This window comes from Puma concolor, chromosome C2 (assembly GCF_028749965.1).
Source record: "Puma concolor isolate L17-30 chromosome C2, mPumCon1.1.hap2, whole genome shotgun sequence".
Classification (NCBI taxonomy): Eukaryota; Metazoa; Chordata; class Mammalia; order Carnivora; family Felidae; genus Puma; species Puma concolor.
The window spans coordinates 91488906-91513788 of record NC_141675.1 but is presented as its reverse complement, the minus strand read 5'-3'; the positions used below and the strand labels follow the sequence as shown (position 1 = coordinate 91513788).

Below are 24883 nucleotides of genomic sequence, written 5' to 3'. Positions count from 1 at the left end.
TTTTCTGTATTTCCTTGAGATTCTTGTTTTGCACTTTTGACATGTTTGATAAACTCACAGTAGCGGTCTTGACCCATACTAGCCTATAAATATGTCAGTACAAGGTTACTGAGATCATGACACACCAAATCTTCCTGGACTTGGGAATGCCTGGATTCCACGTACATGAAAATGGACAGGTTGTATTTTTTAGTGTACATTTTTTAAGTTTTGCTAGACTATGAGAAGCTCCAATACATTCATGATAATACTCCATTGTCTGTGGCATATAAATTAGTGCTATCCTTTGGCATACAACTGGAAAAATGAAGCAGAAGTCTCAAATAACCACCCATTGACCTAGTAACTCATGTTACAGGAATTTGCTTTTAACAAAATAATCACCAGCTATGTGCATATTTATATATATTATATATGTACACACATACACATAAAATATCTATTACCATAATATAAAAACTGAAAATATAAACAACCGAACGTCTAAAAGGAGAAAAATATTTACTGAATATTACTAAATATTATGTAAATTTTTCCCATGGTACATTATATCCATTAAACAATAAAAGCAAGGGCTATGTAGAAATGTGTGGAGACGTAAAGGCTGGACTGGACTGAGCTGATGTACTAGCCAAGTAAGACGTGTATAGTAAGGCCCTGAACAACATAGGGTGGCAGTAAGGAAGGCAGAGATGGTAGAGATGAAGAAATTCTAACCAAATAATATCAAAGGCTATTACAACTAAAGAATGTGGGATGGGAGACAGATGCAGCTATAAGGGAGACAAAGGTTTCCAGATTCTGACTTGACATAAAAAAAAAAAGTTAGGAGCAACAGCTCATTCTAGTGGGAAGGTGAAGAGTTTGGTTTTGAACATCATCATCATAACAATACCATATATTTACTCATACGATGCTTTACTATTTGCCATGTACTTTTATATACATTAAAACTGCTCATCTGATCCTCTTAGAAGCCTATAAAACACTGGCAGAGAAGGCATTTTATGTCCATTATCCAAAGGAAGAATAGAAAGCTCAGATGTCAAAGGTCAGCACACCAGTGATGAACTGGAACCACTGGTCACATTGCTTGATCCCTAGTCCCATGCTCTTTCCACTGCACAAGACTGCTTCTAGAGAATTAAAACCGTGGGACCCACACTGGCACTACAAACTCAGGAGAGAGAGTATATATAATCTGAAAAGAGAAAAAAGTTAAGGAAACCTTTAGGCCGATTAATGGATAATAAATCCATACATGCTGTTGGGGAGAGAGGAATGTTTTGGTTTGTGCGCATGTGGGCAGGGGGTAGTGGAGTAATAGCTGTAGTAGAGACTGCTAGTTGCCTACCTTATCCAATACCCACTCTCTTCTTCCTTGCTAACAGAACTTTGAGCAATGGGTGTGGCTGAAAAATTACAATTCCTAGACTCCTTTGCAGACAGGAGTGGCCAGAGACGTATCTGGACGTTGTTGAGCCAGTGTTTTTGTCCTTAGCCTTCTCTTCTATATTTTGCCTGAAAAACAGACATGTTTAGCTCCTTTGAGAGATAAAAGAGAGGCCCAGGGAGTGCCTGGCTGGCTCAGTTGGTAGAGCATGTGACTTCTGATCTCAGGCACATGAGTTCAAACCCATGTTGGGCATAAAGATTACTTGACATTTTTAATTTAAAAAAAATTTTTAAAGGCCCATTAAATTGCAAACCTCAGCTGAAAGAATACAAAAAATGTCCATCTCTGTGCCACTGAACTAATACCAGCAAAATTCTACCTCCTGAATCCTTTCACATATAAAAATGAACTCTTATAGTCAAGACTGCTAATAGTTCATAACTGGTTTAACACCTTGCCTTCTGAGGCTATTGTTTTCAAGGACAACCCTATTCTCTCTATAAAATACTCTGTGACTTCCACTGAATGAATCATGGCTGGTCTGACCCTATAATAGCATTATTTCATTCTACAGTTGTGAAATATTCTAGCTTTGAACACTTTGCTTTTAGAACTTTAAAGGGCAGAGAAAAAGAGAAGCACCAGACCTTTTGGGGTAGGGATTTATTTATTCTGCTTATTTTAATCAGAGCCAATGGATCTGGCTTTGAACATTCCCAAAAGAGTTCTCCTATTTGGGTAAGATATATCTTGCCACCCTTCCACAAATAAATACATGGTAATTAGTAACACATGAGTAGAACAGTTTCAAGGAAATATTTTTTCATTAAATAAAAAATATTTAATGATCTGATCTAAAAATCCCACACATCCCAGAAGTTATTTAATAGGAGACCCCTAAAAAGTAAAATTTGCTGAGAAAGCATCTAGCCCAGTGGCTGAAATATATTAAATGCTCAAACATTTGCTAAATGAATAAAAAGTGCTATAAAGCGTGTGCAGAACAGAGCAGTAGGATGCTCACTTTAACAAGAAATTAGCATATTTACAGAATCTCAAGCCTACCAATGAAATAAAACAATCAGCTGCTTGTGAGATAAAAGTAATTTGGCTTCTGATAGTTTAATCAACAATGAACTGGGCCATTAAATTAACAAATTTAAGTGTTACAATTTCCTTTAAAGAAGAATGCAATCTACATTGTATTAATTAAATAGCCTAGGGATGCGATCAGTTACTCCAAGGCAGGAATATATGCAAAGAGCTATAAAAATTCTGAAGCAACTTTGACAGCCTTTAAAGGATAAGTGTATCTAGGTCTAAACTTGCAACATGAAGCAATTTCTAATGAGATGACTTAGAAACTAGGTGTTGCACAAGTCTTTTCTCCTTCTAAACATAGTATGTTGTTCAGACTATTGATTACAGCTTTGGTTTCAACTAACTCTTTGGAGATAGTGAAACATGATCAAAAAGCAAATTGCCTTTTTCTCAGCAATTTTTCTTTAATTAATGCAAACTACAAAATAATTTCTCTGAATTTGTTAGCAATCTGCCTTCAGTTGATTAATACATGGCTTGGCTTTATATCTGAGATTTAGAATTCAAGATGAGAATAAGGAAAATTTACCAAGTGTCCGGAATTCGCTCCTACTACTGATAGAATGCAACGAAGACACAGATCCTGAAACTGAAATTAACTCATCTCTCATGTCAGGTATAATTTTAATAGAAATGTTAATAACCATAAATTGTCAATTAAATTTTATTACATTTTATTAAAATCTTTAAAAACTTTCAGAAGTTAACAGAAGAGTAAATCAGAAACTGGGTCCTGGCATGGTGAGCTAAATTATTCTAAACATATACATGTAAGCCTATGAGAGTTTCTTCAATCTGACAACTACTATATATACATACAAGGTATTTTAAAGCTTCTGAATGGTAGATATTAGGGTAAAAAATAATGAACGTTATTCATGAAAACATTCACGGAATTATGCAAGTACCTCTTAACAAAATTACTATATTTGTACTAAAGACCAAGTGGTAAAACTTACAACAAAGGTAATTTTTTATTTTATAGCCACTATTTTAAAACATCAATACAGGGGCACCTGGGTGGCTCAGTTGGTTAAACGTCCGACTTTGGCTCAGGTCATGATCTCATGGTTCGTGAGGTTGAGCTCCAAGTCAGGCTCTGAGAGCTCAGAGCCTGGAGCCTGCTTCAGATTCTATGTCTCCCTCTCTCTCTCTGCCCCTCCCCTGCTCGTTCTCTCTCTCTCAAAAATGAATAAGCATTAAAAAAATTTTTTTTTAATGTCAACACAGGGGTGGCATCTGGGTGGCTCAGTTGGTTAAGCATCCGACTCTTGATTTCAGCTCAGGTCATGATCTCAGTTTAGTTCATGGGTTCAATCCCCAAGTAGGGCTCTGTACTGACAGCATGGAGCCTGCTTGGGATATTCTCTCTCTCTCTCTCTCTCTCTCTCTCTCTCTGCCCCTCCCCACTTGGACGCTTGCCCTCTTACTCTCTCAAATAAACTTAAAAAAAAAAAATGTCAATACAGGACACCTGGGTGGCTCAGTCAGTTAAGCATCTGACTCTTGATTGCAGCTCAGGTCTTGATCTCAGGGTTGTAAATTAAAGCCCCATATTGGTCTCTATGCTGGGCATGGAGCCTACTTAAGGGGGGGAAAAAGGCAATACAAATGAAGAAAATTCTATTGCAAGTTAATAAAATGCTTAATTAAAATGGCAACTAGTCATAAACCGTTTGAATTTCAAGGTCTAGCAGGTGGTGCCACTGAAGAAACCATAAATAGAAGTATTGAGGCTGTTATGGCATAATCTTTCCAATACCACTGTTTGGTATAGTAGCAAACACCCAAGCGATTTCAGCCTGGGAACAAGAGACAGTTACATGCTGGATACCTCCCATCCTTTTCTTCCCATCCTCTTCCACTTGTGACTCTTGCCCAGCAAAGCCAGAAAATCCATTTAGGGCCAGAAAATGGCTCATAAATAAGACTTACAAGTTCAAAAGTTATACTGGTCCAAAACTTAAAGGAAAAGCAAATCTATATTTTAAGTGAAGTTGATACTAGAAAGAATAATGTCTCAAAGACTAAAGTTCTTTAAAATCTTCCAAAATTATCTTCAAAATTTCTACCAAAATATTTCCATCTAGCTCTTCTGATTCCGCTAAGTAAATTTTCCATATTTCCAAATAAAATGGCTATTTATCTAACTATTCATAAAAATATTCAACAGCAGAGTCTTAAAAAGATATTTGCACATCCATATTCATAGCAACACTATTCATAACAGTCCAAAGGTGGAAGCAAACCAAACATCCATCACACAGTGGAATATCATTCAGCCTTAAAAAGGAAGGAAATCCTGTCACGTGCTACAACATGCATAAGCCTGAAGACACCATACTAAGTAAAAGCCAGTCACAAAAAGACATCTATTGCATTATTCTACCTACATGAGGTACCTAAAATGGTCAAATTCATAGGTACAAAGTAGAATGGCAGTTACCAGGGACTGAGGGGAGGGAGAAAAGAGGAAACTCTGGGTACAGAGTTTCAGATTTGCAAGATGAAGAAAGTTCTAGAGATCGGTTTCACAACAGTGTGAATATACTTAACTCTACTGAGTTGTACTCTTTCTTAAAAATTGTTAAGATGATAAATTTCATGTTACTTGTTTTTAACCAACAGTACAGTTTAAAAATTCAACAATATAGTTTATCTGATACTTGTCCTTATTGAATATAAAGTATTTTAGCTACATACGAATTACATATATGCTCTAGCATGGAAACTCTTTTACTTTTTAAGACTATAGAAGCTTCTGCTTTTCTTTAAGCTCCCCTGCCCCCTTTCCCCATTTTCTCTTTTAAAAATGAGAAAAAAAAAAATGACAGAGAGAGTATGGCATCTCCAACTGAGGAAGAGTAAATCCAGTCATGTAAAAGTGTCAGTTCTATAAGAACTCAAGTCCCTGCAACTCCGGAATAAGATACTTCCTTGGGAATGTCAACCTTAAAACTGCCCATTATTTTACCAGCAAAATGAGCTTATTTGGGAATAGCGGAGGAATTACAATTCAGGACCAGCAAATTGACTTTAGGAGGAAATTGGGAAGGGTTATTTTGAACAAAAGTTCACTGGAGAAGGATAAGAGTTGGAGGTTGTGGTGGTTTCTCATTGGCTGCAAGTGGTGGTTAGTGCACTGTTGCTGGGACTGGGAGAGCTCTTCCTTCTTTTAAAAGCAGGAGATGGGGGCGCCTGGGTGGCGCAGTCGGTTAAGCGTCCGACTTCAGCCAGGTCACGATCTCGCGGTCCGGTTAAGCGTCCGACTTCAGCCAGGTCACGATCTCGCGGTCCGTGAGTTCGAGCCCTGCGTCGGGCTCTGGGCTGATGGCTCAGAGCCTGGAGCCTGTTTCCGATTCTGTGTCTCCCTCTCTCTCTGCCCCTCCCCCGTTCATGCTCTGTCTCTCTCTGTCCCAAAAATAAATAAACGTTGAAAAAAAATTTTTTTTAAAGCAGGAGATAAATTCCTCTGTGAAAAGTGTCCTCCCTTATCAAGATAATTCTTATCTACCTTCTTCCTGCTGGTGATAACAGCTGCAAATGTGCAAGAGAGGTCTCCCTTAAGGGCTTCCCAACTCCATTTAAAATGTTTTCTTTACTCATTTCAGGAAGGACTGGAAGAAGAGTTACTAAGAGTACATTCTTCTTTTCATCACGGCATAAACCTGGCTACAATTAAAACAAGAGCCCAAGAGAAAGAAACAAAATAACCTCAGTCTGAAAGGCAGAATCAGATTCAAAGAATGACAATTTTACTGAAAAGCTTCAAACAATGCATGATTCTGTAACATCTCACACTCAGTATTTAAATTGATTCTTAACATTAAGTCGTTTCTTGTTTATTTATGTTTTAAGAATTTATTTTAGAGTAGTTTTAGGTTTACAATGAAATTGAGAAGAAGGTACAGATTTCCCACATATCCTCGTCCTGTCACATATGCAGAGGCTCCCTCATTATCAACATCATTTGCCAGAATGGTACATGTGTTTTTTTGTCTCTTTTTTACCAGGATAAACCTAAACTGACACATCATAATCACCCAAAGTCCATAGTTTCTCTTAGGGTTCAGTCTAAGTGTCGTATATTCTACAGGTTTGGACCAAAATATAATGACCATCATTATAATATCAATATAATCAATATAATATCCATAATTATAATATCATACAAAGTATTTTCATTGCCCTAAGAATCCCATGTTCTGCATATTCATCTAATGTTTGTTTTTTTTCCTTTTTAAGAGGAAACAAATAATCTTTATTAAATAATAAAATATTATTAATTTTAAGTATAATAGCAGTAACATAGTTCTTCATTTTGCATTTTAAGGTCCCCTTTATTTTCAAATAGGATTCCAACATATTTGATTATCAATATGATCATGTTTTGCCTTTAGTAATTTTCAAGCTGTTACTTAAAAATATATATATATCACATCCTTGTAGGCAAGACAGTTACTTTTATATCCCTAGAGCTTAGCACAATGTTTGGCATAAACTGATGCTAAATAATGTCTTCTGAATTCACATCTCATTTTTAGTAATCTATATAAAATATTAAAACTAACCACTTGCTTTCTCCTGCATAATGAGCTACTGAACATAATCAGAAACAGTCTCAAAACAAATGATCAGTTCCACAAGTTCATGCTCACCTCCACTGGGTTCCTTTTCTGCTCCCAACACATTAGTTATCCCTAGTTGATTCCTAATCACCCTTATCCCTACAGCAACCATTCTAAAGCTTCTTCGCTTTCAAATCCCCAGTACCTTTCTCCACTTCCTCACTCTTTGTGGTGCTTTGCTCTATTATTCTTAGAAAACTGAAACCCATGATTTCCCTCTTCTTCACTTCAACATTTCTGGTTCACCCTGCTCTTGTTTGGTTTCAAAGGACACAAACTGCATTCTCTGCTACCATTCTACTCTAGTAGAACCAGTCTGTCTCCTCACCTTCCTCCCCGCCCTCTGCCCCTACATGCCTCAGGCCTTTCTCCACTCACTTCCACTACCAGCCTCACCTGCCAGACATGGCCTCTTCCATTCATTTCTATATTCAAACTATACCAAACTTTCATATTAGTCTAGGAAGGACAGACCAATCCAATTTGCATTTCTTTCTTCTCTCAGCCCCAAAGCACTTAAGATGTGTAATACTTACTTCCCAACTAATTGCTTCCTGCCTTATGGATATTCTTATACTACAATTCTATCTGCATCTTCCCCCTCCCCCAAACTATATTTACAAGTCATTTTAAGGCAAGGACTGTCTTCTACCCTACTGTATTAAACAGTCTTCTGTTTATCGTATACAGCCAAATATTTTCTGATAAGGGGGCAGTAATAAGTTTGCTCAAAAATTAACTTTCCTTTTTTTCATACACTTATTTTATTAAAAATTTTTAAATATAATTTATTGTCAAATTGGTTTCCACACAACAGCCAGTGCTCATCCCAACAAGTGCCCTCCTTAATGCCCATCACCCACTTTCCCCTCTCCTCCACCCCCCCCATCAACCCTTAGTTTGTTCTCAGTATTTAAGAGTCTCTTATTGTTTGCTTCCTTCCCTCTCTGTAACTTTTTTTTTCTCCTTCCCCTCCCCCAATGGTCTTCTGTTAAGCTTCTCAAGATCCACATATAAGTGCAAACATATGGTATCTGTCTTTCTCTGTCTTAGTTTACTTAGCATAATACCGTCCAGTTCCATCCATGTTGTTGCAAATGGCCAGATTTCATTCTTTCTCACTGCCAAGTAGTATTCCATTGTATATATAAACTACATCTTCTTCATCCATTCATCAGTTTATGGACATTTAGGCTCTTTCCATAATTTGGCTATTGTTGAAAGTGCTGCTTTAAACATGAGGGTACAGGGGCGCCTGGGTGGCGCAGTCGGTTAAGCGTCTGACTTCAACCAGGTCACGATCTCACGGTCCGTGAGTTCGAGCCCCGCGTCGGGCTCTGGGCTGATGGCTCAGAGCCTGGAGCCTGTTTCCGATTCTGTGTCTCCCTCTCTCTCTGCCCCTTGCCCGTTCATGCTCTGTCTCTCTCTGTCCCAAAAATAAATAAACGTTGAAAAAAAAAAAATTTAAACATGAGGGTACAAGTGCCCCTATGCATCAGCACTCCTGTATCCCTTCGGTAAATTCCTAGCAGTGCTATTGCTGGGTCATAGGGTAGGTCTATTTTTAATTTTTTGAGGAACCTTCACACTGTTTTCCAGAGCGGCTGCACGAGTTTGCATTCCCACCAACAGTGCAAGAAGGTTCCCGTTCCTCCACATCCTTGCCAGCATCTACAGTCTCCTGATTTGTTCACTTTAGCCACTCTGACTGGCATGAGGTGGTATCTCAGTGTGGTTTTGATTTGTATTTTCCTGATGAGGAGTGATGATGAGCATCTTTTCATGTGCCTGTTGGCCATCTGGATGTCTTCTTTAGAAAGTATCTATTCATGTCTTCTGCCAATTTCTTCACTGGATTATTTGTTTTTAGGGTATGGAGTTTGGTGACTTCTTTATAGATTTTGGATACTAACCCTTTGTCCGATATGTCATTTGCAAGTATCTTTTCCCATTCCATTGGTTGCCTTTTAGTTTTGTTGACTGTTTCCTTTGCAGTGCAGAAGCTTTTTATCTTGATGAGGTCCCAATAGTTCATTTTTGCTTTTAATTCCCTTGCCTTTGGAGATGTGTCAAGTAAGAAACTGCTGTGGCTGAGGTCAAAGAAGTTTTTTCCTGCTTTCTCCTCTAGGGTTTTGATGGTTTCCTGTCTCACATTCAGGTCCTTCATTCATTTTGAGTTTATTTTTGTGTATGGTGTAAAAAGTGGTCTAGTTTCATTCTTCTGCATGTTGCTGTCTAGTTCTCCCAGCACCATTTGTTAAAGAGACTTTTTTCCATTGGATACTCTTTCCTACTTTGCCAAAGATTAGTTGGCCATGCATTTACAGGTCCAATTCTGGGTTCTCTATTCTATTCCATTGGTCTATGTGTCTGTTTTTGTGCCAATACCATACTGTCTTGATGATTAAAGCTTTGTAGCAGAGGCTAAAGTCTGGGATTGTGATGCCTCCCGCTTTGATTTTCTTCTCCAGTATAACTTTGGCTATTTGGGGTGTTTTGTAGTTCCATACAAATTTCAAGATTGTTTGTTCTAGCTTTGAGAAGAATGCTGGTGCAATTTTGATTGGGATCACATTGAATGTGTAGATTGCTTTGGGTAGTATTGACATTTTAACAATATTTATTCTTCCAATCCATGAGCAGGGAATGTTTTTCCATTTCTTTGTGTCTTCTTCAATTTCCTTCAGAAGCATTCTACAGTTTTCAGCATACAGATCTTTTACATCTTTGGTTAGGTTTACCTTAGGTATTTTATGGTTCTTGGTGCAATTGTGAATGGGATCAGTTTATTTCTCTTTCTGTTGCTTCATTATTGGTGTATAAAAATGCAGCCGATTTCTGTACATTGATTTCATACCCTGCGACTTTGCTGAATTCATGTATCAGTTCTAGCAGTCCACTGTTGTTTAACATAGTGTTGGAAGTCCTAGCATCAGCAATCAGACAACAAAATGAAATAAAAGCATCAAAACTGGCAAAGATGAAGTCAAACTTTCACTTTTCGCAGACAACATGATACTCTACATGGAAAACCTGACAGACCCCACCAAAAATTAACTTTCCTATGACTCCCACGATATTCATCATTATATAGAACACAATGACCATTTCACATGCATGTATTTAATGTATGTATTTTTTTACCCTTTGTTCACATAACCCTTATGAAATTTAAAGCAAAGCCTTCTCTCCCAGTAGAACTTTGCCTATTTAACTTACTTTGGGTTTTTTAAATGTTTATTTATTTTGAGACAGAGAGAGAGAGAGAGAGAGAGAGCGAGCCTGCGGGCACGTGAGTGGGCGTGAGTGGGAGAGAACAGAGAGAGATGGCAAGAGAATCCCAAGCAGGCTCTGCACTGTCACCAACCATGAAATCTCACCAATCATGAGGTCATGACCAGAGCCAAAATCAAGAGTCTGATGATTAACTGACTGAGCCATCCAGGCACCCTTATTTAACTAACTTTGTCATGGCAATAAACAGTTACCCCAAAGTGGAGTTTCTAGGGAGGATGACAGTTTAAAATGGGGTTGGAAGTTCCACAGATAGGATTCCGAGAATCTAATACAAAAATATGAAGTCACCTGCAAAATGGGTGTGCATGCTGCTTTTCTCAAGGGAGCAGATCCATATTTTCATTAGATTTTTTTTTCCTTCCTTAGGACTTCAAGATTAAAAATCACAAGTTTCCTTACCACAATGAGATATCAGCTCACACCTGTCAGAATACCTAAAATCAACAACTCACAAAACAACAGATGTTGGCGAGGATGTGGAGAAAGGGGAACATTTTTGAACTGATGGTGAGAATGCAAACTGGTGTAGCTACTCTGGAAAACAGTATGGAGGTTCCTCAAAAAGTTAATACAATGCTCTATGACCCAGCAATAACTAGTTATTATTATTTTTTTGGTAATTTAAAATTTTTAATGACTAAATTAAAAAATAAGAAACAGGTGAAACTAAATTTAATACTTTTTGTTCATCCCAATATATCCAAATGATGAACATTTCAACATGTAATCAATATTAAAACACTATCAATATTTTAATATTATTAACAGTTTATAACCCATTTTTAAACTAAGTCTTCAAATACGTGTATTTGACACAAGACATCTTAACTGAGACTAGCCACACTTCAAGTGTTCAGGAGCCACATGTTAATTAGTTGCTACTGTTTTAGTCAGCACAGTTTTATACCATTGTTGGAAATTATTCTAAAGAAGCTCTATTTCAGTGAGTAGCTCACTTCTGCATCTCTTTATTTGATTGCCTCTGTTATCAACAAAACATTATTATTGATTATCATTCATGGCATTATTTAATTATCAGCAACAAACTGTTAAATCTACCTAGATTAGATTACTCATGAGGTTCATTATCAGAGCTTTGATTAATACGGCACTGTTAGTTATTTATCCAAAGGATACAAAATGCTGATTCGAAGGGGAACATGCACCCTGATGTTTATAGCAGTGCTATCAACAATAGCCACGTTATGGGAAGAGCCCAAATGTCCATCAATTGACAATCAGATAAAGAAGATGTGGTATATATAATGGAATAGTACTTAGCAATCAAAATGAATGAAATTTTGCCATTTGCAACAATGTGGATGGAACTAGAGTGTATTATGCCATGCTAAGTGAAATAAGGAAATCAGAGAAGATAAATCTATGATTTCACCCATATGTGGAATTTAAGAAACAAGACAGGTGAACATAGAGGAAGGGAAGGAAAAATAAGATAAAAACAGAGAGGGAGGCAAACCATAAGAGACTCTTAAATACAGAGAACAAACTGAGGGCTGATGGAGGGGAGATGTGTGGTAGGGGGATGGGCTAAATGGGGGATGGGCATTAAGGAGGGCACTTGTTGGGATGAGCACTGGGTGTTACATGTAAGTGATGAATCACTAAATTTTACTCCTGAAACCAATACTACACTGTATGTTAACTAACTTGAATTCAATTAAAAGAAAAAAAAAAACTATACTGTAATTAAAACTAAAAAGTAAGAAAACAATAGGATAAAATAAAATAAAATAAAATAGTATCAATGTTGATAAACAAAAAAGAATCACAAGCTTCCTTAAAACATTAAATACGAAGGGGTGCCTGGGTGGCTCAGTCAGTTAAGCGTCTGACTTTGGCTCAGGTCATGATCTTGCAGTTTGTGAGTTCAAGCCCCAAGTCGGACTCTGTGCTGACAGCTCAGAGCCTGGAGCCTGCTTCGGATTCCATGTGTCTCTCTTTCTGCCTCTTCCCTGCTCGCACTGTCTCTCTCTCTCTCTCTCTCAAAAATAAATAAACGTTAAAAAAAAAACAGTAAATATGGAGTTATCTTAGGACCTAGCAATTCCGATTTTAGATATACACCCAAGAAAACTGAAGAGATGTTAATACAAAAACATGTATATTAATGTTCACAGCAGCATTATTCATAGTAGCCAAAAAGGGCAAACAACCCAAATGCCATCAACTGATAAATGGATAAACAAAATGTGGTATTACCATACCATGGAATAGCACTCAGCCATAAAAAAATGAAGTATTGATCTGTGCTACAGTACAGACGAAGCTTGAAAATATTATGCAATGTGAAAGAACCCAGACACTAAAAGCCCCACATTGCATGATTCCATTTACATGGAACATCCAGAGTAGGCACATATACACAGAGACAGAGAGTAGACTAATGACTGCCAGGGGCTGGGGAGAGGGTCTGACTGAGGGTGACTACTGATGGATACCAGGGTTCTTGGTGTGATGAAAATGTTCTGGAATTATGGTAGTAATGGCTGCACAACTTTGTGAACATACTAAAAATCACTCAATTGTATACTTTAAAAGGGTGAATTTATGGTAAGTGAATACTATATCTAAAAAAGCCTCCTCTTACCTAGCTGCATGCTTGATATCTTTTGCATCATCTCTCCTTACCTAAACTCTATGCATGTACACATTGCTCCCAATCACCTCCTTTTCTTCAGGTTCCTAATTTGCATAGTTTCTCAGGCTGAAAAATTCCAGAGATCTAATTTCTTGTCTCTTGGTTTCAACACCCATCAGTCACCAATGCCAGGCCTTTTTATTAATAACAAAACATACCACTCTTGAACATGTAATTCCTGCCAGACACTATGCTAGATGATCCACAATTATCTTTAATTTTTACAATAATCATGCATTTTACAGAGGACAAAACTGAGGCTTAAAAGTAAGTACCTGTCCTTTAGTCTCTCTCCCTCCCATCTGTCCTCCACCCTTCAGGCTGAGTGATCCTCCTAAAACCAAATCTGATCAAGTTACTCCCTTAACTAAAGCTCTTTAAAAACCTCCTACTTGGGGCGCCTGGGTGGCTTGGTCGGTTAAGCATCCGACTTCAGCTCGGGTCATGATCTCACGGTCCGTGAGTTCAAGCCCTGCGTCGGGCTCTGTGCTGACAGCTCAGAGCCTGGAGCCTGTTTCAGATTCTGTGTCTCCCTCTCTCTCTGCCCCTCCCCTGTTCATGCTCTCTCTCTGCCCCTCCCCTGTTCATGCTCTGTCTCTCTCTGTCTCAAAAATAAATAAACGTTTAAAAAAATTAAAAAAATTAAAAAAAAAAAAAAAAGCCTCCTACTGTCATAAAGTCCAGACTCCTTAACTTGGTACGAGGTGCCCTCCACAATCCCTCTTCTCTCACCACTTCTAATACCAGCTTCTTTCAGTTCCTGGACCATGCACGCTCTTTCTCCTCCTGCCTCTGGACTTGGCAGGGTTCCCTTACTCATTCACACAACAAACATGTATGAATGGCCCACTATGTGTCTGGCATTGTACTTGCTGCTTGAGCATATGTGATGAATAAAACAGATGTAGGTCCTGCCTTCAAGGTACTTAAGGTCAAGTGGAGGAAACAATACTAAACAAGTAATTACAGGTTGTAATAAGTGAATGATGGAAGCAGGATGCTGTATCACAGAACATCTAGGGTTAGAAATCAGGGGAAAACTACAATGATTGTTTTAGATAGGTTGGTCTGGTAAGAACTCAGGTGGTGACACACTCTGAAACCTGAAGATTAAGAAGCCAATTATGTGAAAAGTAGACAACAGGAGGGGGCAGTGAGTGCCAACAGATACTCCTGCAGACATCAGCAGAGCCCAGACCAAGGACTTTTGTAGGCCATGGTTAAGAGTTTGGATTTTATTGTAAGTGCACTGGAATTCATTTAAGAATTTTATGTAAGGGAGTATCACTTTTTTTTTTTTTTTTTTTTTTTTTTGCTGAGTGGAGAAGGGATTGGAAGGGCAGAAGATAAAAAAACAGGGTCACATGGCCTGAAGATATAGGAGGGGTGTAGGTGAGAAATGATTTGGACAAGGGTCTGAGAGTAAAGGAGGAAAAAAGTAGACAAAATAGATGCAGAACTGACCTGACTGGCAAAGTCATCCACTGAAAGTTAGGAAGAAAGGATACACAGAGTTTGGGGAATTGTCACTAGAGGAAGTAAGCTTACCACAGAAACAGAATCAGAGGATCTCAGGCCCATGCTGACTGAATATTCAAGAAGTTGATCATTTTCATTTTATAGTGTCATCAATTTGCCCAGGACTTTTTCCAGCAAAATTGAGCCACATAAGTGCAGGTGCAAAGAAAACAAAAGGTTGGGTTCATCCGGAGTATGGGTTTTGCCAGAGGAATAAAAGTCAGGGAGGGACAACAGAACAGTACATCTTCAAGGAAGAGATCATGATAAAATAGAACATGCATTCTAAACTGGAGAAGGGGGTACAGATGGACAGAAAATGGAAGGATCAATGGATGGGGAGGTATAGATGAAGTTCAAGAATTGTATATTTGGGGTACATAAGGGAGTTTATAAAGATAAGAGACTGCTTACACTAGGAGGAAGTTATAATTGTTTCTTCTGCAAAATTAGTCATTTTCCTCCCTAGGCAAAACATGACTATTTAATCTCCAACCACACCCATCCTGTGTTTTCCGGCTCCCTGTCTTCCCACAACTCCCCAGCACTACTACCTGAGTTTGTTATGATCTCATCCAATCTTAAAGGCCCACCTGCAACTACTCCTTCCTTGAAGCATTTCCACACTGAAACCTCTCCTCCCGGGAACAGCTCTCACCCAATGTGTACTGCTGGTAGTATGTGTGTTACCAGATATTAGCCAATCTTTTCCTTCCTCAGTCCCTTTACTTAATTGGAAAAAAGGCATTATTATAAACAGTCAAAAGTCTCTAGATCCAGTGAGCAACAGGCACAGAGCAAATCACTCAGTACAGCTAACACAGACTTCAGGCACATGGGCCACCCAGCTTCACTGGTTATCTAAGGCAGGATTCCACTGAAGTTGAGCAAAAGCTCATAATCTCTGTTCATAAAAGTCCCAGATACTTCCATTTACCTCAAGAGTAAATTTTTATACAAATTTAATTTCATATAAATTTATACAAATTTAATTTAATGCATTCAAACCACCCTTGTGGGTAAATCAGCACTGGCAGGATGTGGGGATTCAGGACCTGTAAGATGACTGGAAGTCTGCATGTCCCAACTTGAGAAAAGCCACGTTCGCTAAAGATAATAGTTTTCCTCACAGTTTAATGCAGGGCCAGAGAGACCTGAAATAAGAGCTAAATCAAACGGCCACATGAGAGGCAGCAAGAGTCAGTTGGCACGGGGTTGTACTCTTGGTCGGACTTCAGCGTGGCGCCTACCTTCCACCTCTCCAGCTCCAGCTGCAGGGGCCGTGTCAGCGGTCGCCCGCGGGCCTGCTGCCATGGCTAGCTTCGCCCCAACCCCAAACCCGAGCGGAGTGGAGTGGGTTCTAAGGAGGGCCAAGACCCAGGTTCTGGGGTCGCACGACGGGAAGGAGTCGCCGTAGCAGCTGCAGGACTCTTCCCGGAAGCACCCCTCACGCAGCAGTCACGTGACGTGCGCTGGGCGGGGCCACGCAGGTTTGTTTTGATTCCCTTGTTGTTGAAATGTCAGCACGTGGTCTGTCTGTAGCGCTTTTTACCTTCCCCAGATCTTAGCCTTCTTTCATTGTAGTCTTTTCTGGCTTAGTTTCTGCTCCTCTGTTTTTAGTCTGGTCCTTCTTATCTGCCTTGGCGCTTTCCTCCACCCAAAGTATTGGAGTTTTGGGGGATGGTTTGCAGTTTTGTGGGGCTCCGGGCGGTGGAATGTGGCTCTGCCTCCGCATACTCTGTAGCCGCGCTCACTAGCTTTGGGCACGAGGAGAGGTCACGCTTCTCTTCCACTTCTCTTGCCCTTATGGCAGCAACTTGACTCCATCTGGTTTTTGTGGCTGCTGGGGAATACGAACCTCGGGCAAATATCCTTTAATTGTGTTCTCCGTGACTCATTCCCGACCCACACAAGACAAATCGCTTGACCTAGGGTTTCAAGGCTACTAACCGACAGCTGTCAGGCTTCTGGATTTGTATAATGAAATAAACAATCTGCTGCTTGATCAAGACATCAACAATCCCCACCCTTCTCACTTTTCCACTGGTCAAAATTGTAATAAGTGGAGATAGATCTAAGTGATTAGGAGCAGAAACCTAGTCTTAATCAACCTATCTTTATTGCTAGCCTGTTATCGACAAGCAGAGGGTTGAACGATATGTGTCTTATACATATGAATGGAACTCCCTAATTTATAATCTCAATGAGTAAAACAAAAAGCTGATGAAACTAGGCAGTACTTTATATAAAAAAATAAACGAAAAGTTAGGTTCATGCGTTAAATCTTATCCTATATCCCCTTTCATTTCTGAAGTTAGAAGTCCAACAAAAATAACAATAAACCCAATATAGAAGCAAGCATTAGCGTAAGTGATCAGAAGTCTCAGAGTTGTTTATTGAGCACATGATGTAAACTTCGGCACTTCCTCCAGCAATCCCAGGTTCCTTGCCCAACCTCCTCTTAAGCTTCTCCGGGAGTTTCCTCTTTCCCGGGCTCAGCCACGCCCCTCCCGCCTTTTCAGTTCTGCTTGTCCTCCCTCGGGGAAGCAGTCTCCACTCTCTCTCCCGCCTCTCCAACACCCGGTGGGGGTGGGGGGCTGCCCCAGTCCGGTACCCCAGCCTCCTCTTAGCCCGCCGCACCTGCCCCGCCTTCCAGCCCCAGGCCGGCTGGCGCGGCGCAGGCGCACCAGGCGTGGACCGGAGGCCGAGGGCTACCACAGCAGCTTCGGCCTCCACCTCCTCCTGCCGCATCCGCGCGGGGCTGGTCGGCAGCCACCGGGGCCGCGCTGGGCAGGGGCTCCGCGGGCCGCGTGTTGTCATGGGCGCGGGCTGGAGCACCGAGGAGGAGCGGCAGCCACTGCTAGGGCCCGGAGTCGGGCCTGCGCCGGGGACTGTCTGGAGAAGCCGGGAGGCGGCGGCGGCGGCGTCCGGGGTACCCGCGGCGGTCCCGGGTCCCGGACGGGTCTACGGGCGCCGCTGGCTGGTGCTGCTGCTCTTCTCGCTGCTGGGGTTCGCGCAGGGCCTGGTCTGGAACACCTGGGGCCCCATCCAGAACTCGGCGCGCCAGGCCTACGGCTTCTCCAGCTGGGACATCGCGCTGCTCGTGCTGTGGGGGCCCATTGGCTTCCTGCCCTGCTTCGCGTTCATGTGGCTCCTGGACAAGAGAGGTGAGGGGGTCCGGGCTGCGTCAGACCGGTGTTGTCGCTTCTGGGGGAGCCGGAGCCCGCCAGCCGCCGCCCTCGGCTTCGTCTTAGGGGTTATGTGAGGTGACCGAGTGTTGCTGGTATCCCATTCCCGTCTAGGAACCCTCCGTCCCCAAAGCGACAAATGTGGCAAGGCTCCTTTGCCTTCTGTATTTATGTTTACATGAAGGCCCATTATGCAACAGCAGAGACTAAGAGATCTCTAAATGTTCAGGCTTTTGCACAGTGTGGACGTCAGAGCATCCTCGTGCACGTGCTATGTGTTTTTTACACCTAACAAAAATGACTGATGCTTTGACTTCAAAGGGATTGGGAGGTGTTGTGGGTGATAGGTCAGAAAATAGACCGATGATGCCCAGATATAAGGAAGTATTGAGTTGGCTTTGCATACTAAATGACACCCGCCCAAGGCTGTTGGAAAACTCCTGTCCGATGCTTTGATTTCTCTAAAATGGTGAAAGGCAGTTATAAAGTGTGTGTTTGTGACTAGGTTGTTGTTTCAGTTGAGATTTATGACTCTCAGATAAAGCGTGGCAGGTGAAGGAAGACTCTCTGAGGAATACTCCGAACAGACATCTCACGTTACCACTTACCACGTGATTCTGTGAGGAGAAAAAAGAGGTCATAGGACTGAATTATATACTACACAGGTGTGGGTAACTGATTCTTGATCAATGTGATGTAACTGATGGAAAAGGAGGACAGTTTTAGGCATATAAGTATAGTTGCCAAAGCAAGAGAAATAGCTTGGTATGTACGCTCTGTGTTTAGTTTGAGCATTAATTTTAAGAAGACCATCGACAAACTGGGGCACTTTAAAAGTTGCATGACAAGAATAATAAAGGATGTAAATATCATAATGTGTAAGATTGAGGGAACTGGGTGTGTCATGTTTCAGAAAGAAACTTGAGGCAGAATATGAAATACGTGAAGATCCAGTAAAAGAGGAATTAGACTTACTCTGTGTAGTTCTAGAAGGAAGAATGAAACCGAGTGAAGTTACAAAAGGATGTAACTCAAAGCAATAAAGGAAGAACCTTCTAAGAACAAAAGGTGTCCAGCCCTGGAAGGTGTTTCTTGACTGGCCTAAAACTTCCAGATTTGGTACTTTTGCAGAGGATGAGTGTGCTAGATATCCAGGAAAGGTTTCTTGTAATGAATGGAGGTTTTCTTTGTTTGGATTTATTTGTTTGCTTTTAAACTGATCGTATTTGGATTTCACCACTTTTTCCACCAATGTCTTTTTTTTTTTCTTCCTGTTCCAGGATTCAATCTAGTGTTCCAAATTACATTTAGTTATGATTTCTCACTGATCTCCTCCAATCTGTGACAATTCCTCTGTCATTCCTTACTAGGTTGGCTAAATTTAGGGGAAAATGTTGTTTTGTTGTTTCTTTTTATTTATCTTTATATCGGGAGCATTTTCCAATATTCTAAATTAAACCAACTTTGTTTTTATGGTAGAAGAATGTTAATTTTTACTTTTTTTATTATAATTTTATGAACTAGCTGTGGCTGGATAAATTATGGACTACCTCTTCACCTTATAAAATAAGTTACTTTAGGATTTCTTTCAGTAGTTCCTGTAACCACATGGGGAATTCAGATGTGTATTTGCCGTTGCTTGAAGCTATAAAACATAAATTTAAAAATTCTTGGGGCGCCTGGGTGGCGCAGTCGGTTAAGCGTCCGACTTCAGCCAGGTCACGATCTCGCGGTCCTTGAGTTCGAGCCCCGCGTCGGGCTCTGGGCTGATGGCTCAGAGCCTGGAGCCTGTTTCCGATTCTGTGTCTCCCTCTCTCTCTGCCCCTCCCCTGTTCATGCTCTGTCTCTCTCTGTCCCAAAAATAAATAAATGTTGAAAAAAAAAATTAAAAAAAAAAAATTCTCTTTTAGGAAGTGGTTTTCCTTTTCAGTAAGAGAAAGCTGCTATACTTTCATATGTTGGCTGTCCTGCCGCAGATGTCCTATCTACGTACATAGAAAGTACGTTCCTGCCATCCTTGGGCACTAAAATACCTTGCTCCATAGAGGGTAGATAGTTGTCTGGCCTTCCTGCTACTGTGGGTCCCAGTCAGCTTAGTAGAGAAGACTGGTTATCTTCCTAAGATGGGTTTTACACCATCTCACCACTTTTCATCATTCAGAGAAGAGACAAAAAAGGACAGCTAGTAAGATAATAGGAGAACCAAGAGCAAGTGTGCCCTAGAAGCCAAGTGAAGAAAATTTTAAGAATGAGATAGTACCCAAATGTGTGTTGGGAGACAGCCTTCACAGAGCCTACATTCTAATGAGGAGGTCTAGGTAACAAACAAACAATAAAATTAAATATTTAGTATGCCAGATGGCATTGCTATCCAGATAATTACTATGGAGAAATATAAAGCAGGGCAAAAGAGAAAGAGAGGAGGTCATGGTTGAAGAATGGAATGCTTGAAATTGAGATGATGTCATGGGTTCAATCATAGTAAAGGTCAGAGTATAAGCAAGAAAACAGACTGCTGAGGTGTAGGATAGAAGACACCATCATGGAATATGAAGTCAGGGGACTGAGAGGCCAGCATATTGAAATGATCATCTAGTGGATATCAAAATCACCAGATTTATGAAAAAGTAGTGTCACAAGGAATAAGAGTAAGCCGAGACATTTGCAAATGGTGAGGGTGAATGCCTTGGAGACAGGTGTGTGGTGGTCTATAGAGGACTGCAGCAAGGAGTTTTGAGTATTAGAATAAAATGTAATTAGAGCAGGGGCTCCTGGGTGGCTCAGTTAGTTAAGCATCCTACTTCAACTCAGGTCATGATCTTGCAGTTTGTGAGTTCAAGCCCCGCATCGGACTCTGTGTTCACAGTGCAGAGCCTGCTTCAGATCCTCTGTCTCCCTGTCTGTCTGTCCCTCGCTTGCTCGCTCTCTCAAAAATAAATAAATATTTAAAAATTTTTTTAAGTTAATAAAAAAATATTATTAAAGCAAAGACTATTCTGGCCATGACAGAGTAATAGGAATGGGACTTATCCTTCTATTTTAAACAACTAAAAACAAAAAATGTGTATGAGAGTTCTCAGACATTGGACAAAAGGCAGGGCAGGACAGCGATCGCCATGAATGCTTCAGCTTATTGCCTGGAGAGCATTTCCAGGTTGCAGTCCAGAGATGGGGAGTCCAGACATTCCTGCCGTTTTTCTAAGTTGAGACCATTTAGAATTGCAAGAGGCCAACTTAGCTAGAAATTTTAGGGTGAGAGTACCAGAAAGGAAAAAGCTTAATGGAAAGTTCTAGATCTACAAGGAGTTCCTCTTGAGTCTGCAGCTGATAACTGATCTGCAGATAAATGTGAGGAAACTACCAAACACTGGAAAAAGGACTAGGAAAAAGAACAGGCAGAACAATTCCCCGAAGGCTGGGAATAGCTCACGTTCCCAATAGCCAGAAAGTAAAAACCTCAAAATACATAGGAGGTTGGGTTGAATACTCAGAGAGGCATTGTTTCAGTAGTAAAGACAAAAGAACTCTAAGGTAAAGAATGCTTTTGTTTCACCTAATAAAGCTTGAAAGTATGTCTCAGAGGGGCACCTGGGTGGCTCAGTTGGTTAAGCGACTGACTCTTGGTTTCGGTTCATGTCATGATCTCCTAGTTAGTGAGTTTGAGACCCTCATCGGGCTCCACAGCTGACAGCACAGAGCCTGCTTGGAATTCTCTCTCTTTCCCTCTCTCTGCCCCTCCCCGGCTCGTACTCTGTCTCTCTCAAAATAAATAAACTTTACCAAAAAAAAGTATTCCTTGGAAAGGTCAAAAGTAACTTGGCTATATCTCACCATTGTTCACAAATATTTAAAGGAGTGCAAAAGAAAACCCGTCATCCAACAAGGTAAAATTTAGAATTCCTGACATCAAAATAAAAATTTACCAAGCATGCAAAGAAGCAGGAAAATATCACCCATAAAGAGGAGAAAAAACAATGAATAGAAACAGATCCCAAAATGGTACAGATGACAGAACTGGTAGGAACATCAAATCAGTTACTTTAAATAATCTATAGATGTTCAAGAAGACAGAAGAAAGCATGAACATGTTAAGGAGAGACACAGGAAACAAAAAGACCAACATTAAATTTCTATGGTGAAAATGCAATCTGTGTCTGAGACAAGAAAAAAAAAAGAAGATGTACTGGATAAGATTGAATAACAGATTAGACGTTGCAAAAGAAAAGATTAGTGAACTTGACAGCAATAGATACTATCCAAAATGGAAAAGAGGGGGGCAAAAAAAGACTAAAAAGAAATGAACAAGAACTCCACCAGCATCAGTAAGCTATAAAACAGTTTTAAGTGACCTAATATGTGTGTAATTAGGGTTCCAGAAGGAGAAGAGTAAGGGGAGAGGGCATAGAGTGAGATGAGGGAGGGCCAAAATAATTGAGGAAATAATGTCAGAAAAATTCCCTGTCTATAAACCCACAACTCTTAGAAATACAAGAATCCTAGCAGAAGAAACATGAAAACTACACTGAGGCACATCACAATCATGTTGCTTAAAACCAGAGAAAATCTTAAAAACATCAAGGAAAGAGACTGCAGAGCTTTAGGGAGGAGAGAGTAATAGTGATCTGGAAGTGCTAGAGAAGCAGTGTCATCAGGAGAGGGGTTTTGGTGGGAGTAAGAAGGTGAAGAGAACATTTGGAGAAGGGCTTGAGAATGTAAGGATCCCACTGATTCATGGATTCAGAGTGCTCCAGAAGGCACAGTGGAAAGGTTTCAGGAGTTGGGGACACTACAGAGATGAGGCCAGATTAGGGGATATAGGAAGCCATATTTGTATAGCAATGACCTGTGAATCTTAGATTTCTCATGACTGATGTAAGCAGAAAATAACAGGCACAATGTGATTATTCCTGATGGTCTCCAAAGCAGATTGGGGTGGCAAGGCTGTGGTTGTTGGGGATAGGGAGCCTGGGGGGTCTTACCAAGAACAAGTAGAGCTGGTCTTCACTCCAGCTGTTGAAAGTGTGGAGCCTGGGAACAACAGGCTTGCCAGACGAACTTTATGCCTATAATTAATTTCCCATGCATCCACCATGGATATGTGTTTGTGTCTGTTTTCCAATCAACTTTGCATCCTGATTTTTTAGGCACTTGTAGAGATGCCATTCCTATACCAAATATGATCCCAGTGAAAGGAGTTATTTCATCTATGGGAAGGAGGCTTCCTGCAGTGTCTGTGTGTCATATTTTGATAGAATTTGTTTTTATTTTCAATCATGTTTGGTTTTCTGAAATTGTTCTAAAACCTTTCATCAGATGGTTTTTGGCATTCATATCCCAATACTATAATCACTTGGTATCTACTTATTTATGTAAAAGTACTAGATGTCTCATAAGCTATTTTCCTAGGGTCCTCATACCTCTCCTCCCTAAAATCAGTTGATGTCTTTTTTGATTACATGAAATTATAGAGTTCCGCCTTGTCAAGATTCAAATGCGATAAAGAAAGCATTCTGTTTGGAATTGAGCATCATCTGGGGTGGATTAAGTAATACTTGGCAACAATTAAAAATAAGCAAGAAAAGGGGTACCTTGGGTGGCTCAGTCAGTTAAGCGTCCAACATCGGCTCAGGTCATGATCTCTCAGTTTGTGAGTTTGAGCCCCGCGTCGGACTCTGTGCTGACAGCTCAGAGCCTAGAGCCTGCTTTGGACTCTGTCTCCCTCTCTTTCTGCCCCTCTCCAGCTTGCATTCCTCTCTCTCTGTCTCTGTCTGTCTCAAAAATAAATAAACACTAAAACAAAAATTAATTTAAAAAAAGGTAAGCAAGAAAGCCACAAGTGGTACCTGTGAGATTGCTTTAATAATCAGCTTTTCACAACTTGTTTGTTCTAAAATGTATATATTTAACTGTTATATTGTCATTTATTTGATAAAAACTATAATTGAGTAGAAAAGTGTGCTGACCTACAGCAGTAATAATAGGAAGCCTGGTTATTTGGACTATATGGCCATAAACAATGCCTCACTGCTTACTTGGTGGCTGCTTACCTTAATTACAAACCAAATACTTAGAAAAAAAAATGTCATTTAGCAGGTAAGCCTTCTAGTCCCAAATCTATAAAATTTTCTTCAGTATCTCATAGGACACCCCATATAACCTTATAAGAGCAACATTTTGCAAGTTTAGCATGTTTATGACCATGAATGTACTTATTATTAATTACACTCTATTTCCTGTGGCTATAATGTGTGTTTAAAATCTGCATTCTCTTAATAGAAACAGTAAATGAACAGTATGTATATATTACTTCTTACTGGGAAACACAATTTTCTATGGTATTCCTTCTGCCAAGTTGTATTAATCATATTCAAATCATATAAGAATATCATAAAGCTAACTCAGTTCATATCACACATTATCCTCAATGTGGCATGTGTGTGCCTGATGCAGATCTCGTTTATTTTCCTTGCTATGTTTAATCTGCATAATTATAGTTTTGTTGACTTTCAATTTCCTTGGTTAAGAAACAAAATTCAACTGAGTAAATTTAAAGATACTTATTGGCTTTATTCAATGATTCGTGAATCAGACAGGATCTCATATAGCATATGAGCATATATGCTCATATAGAAAGGAGTTCCAAGGAGCTGTACAAAATGAAAGACTTTTATACACAGAATGAAGCAAAGGAAGTTGGATTGGTTGTGGCAATGTCGTCTTCCTTAAGGGGACAGAAGGGGTGTCTCTGTCAGGCAGGTTAACTCACTAGCACTGGACTAGATTAGGGATCCATTTCTGGGAGAACCAAAAATAATGAAGTCCATTTAGTTTGGTGACATGAGGCTTTGCATGAGCAACTCTATTTTTGGCCTGTTGTCTTGTTTTTAACACCTTAAAGCAGAAAAGCCCTTTGAAAACTAAAATACTTAACCATCTCCCATCTTTCAAAAAAAAAAAGATCTGGAAAAAAGAAACATTTGCACTAAAAAATTTGCATTGTCTATTCACTGTGAAATGGCTTCAAGGAAGTGTTGAGTTTAGGAGAAATTGGAAGAAATGTCGTCCCTTTTCCCACATGATTGGTAAGAGCCCCCTG

The 24883-nt window shown here is 40.1% G+C and overlaps 2 protein-coding genes across 3 annotated transcripts in view; one reads left to right on the top strand and one right to left on the bottom strand.

The window, feature by feature from the left end:
• Positions 1 to 16187, bottom strand: part of HSPBAP1 (HSPB1 associated protein 1) — a 58529-nt gene extending 42342 nt beyond the window's left edge. Inside the window, exon 1 of one of the 2 annotated variants that reach the window (XM_086675256.1) lies at positions 15850 to 16187. In XM_086675256.1, the coding sequence (XP_086531382.1) occupies positions 15850 to 15913 (64 nt within the window). In that variant the 5' untranslated portion in view covers positions 15914 to 16187. The remainder of the gene's footprint in view (positions 1 to 15849) is intronic. The other variant, XM_025913238.2, reaches the window with a different exon arrangement.
• Positions 16188 to 17093: 906 nt separating this feature from the next.
• Positions 17094 to 24883, top strand: part of SLC49A4 (solute carrier family 49 member 4) — a 94945-nt gene continuing 87155 nt past the window's right edge. Inside the window, exon 1 of the mRNA XM_025914012.2 lies at positions 17094 to 17766. Within this exon, the coding sequence (XP_025769797.1) occupies positions 17418 to 17766 (349 nt within the window). The 5' untranslated portion in view covers positions 17094 to 17417. The remainder of the gene's footprint in view (positions 17767 to 24883) is intronic.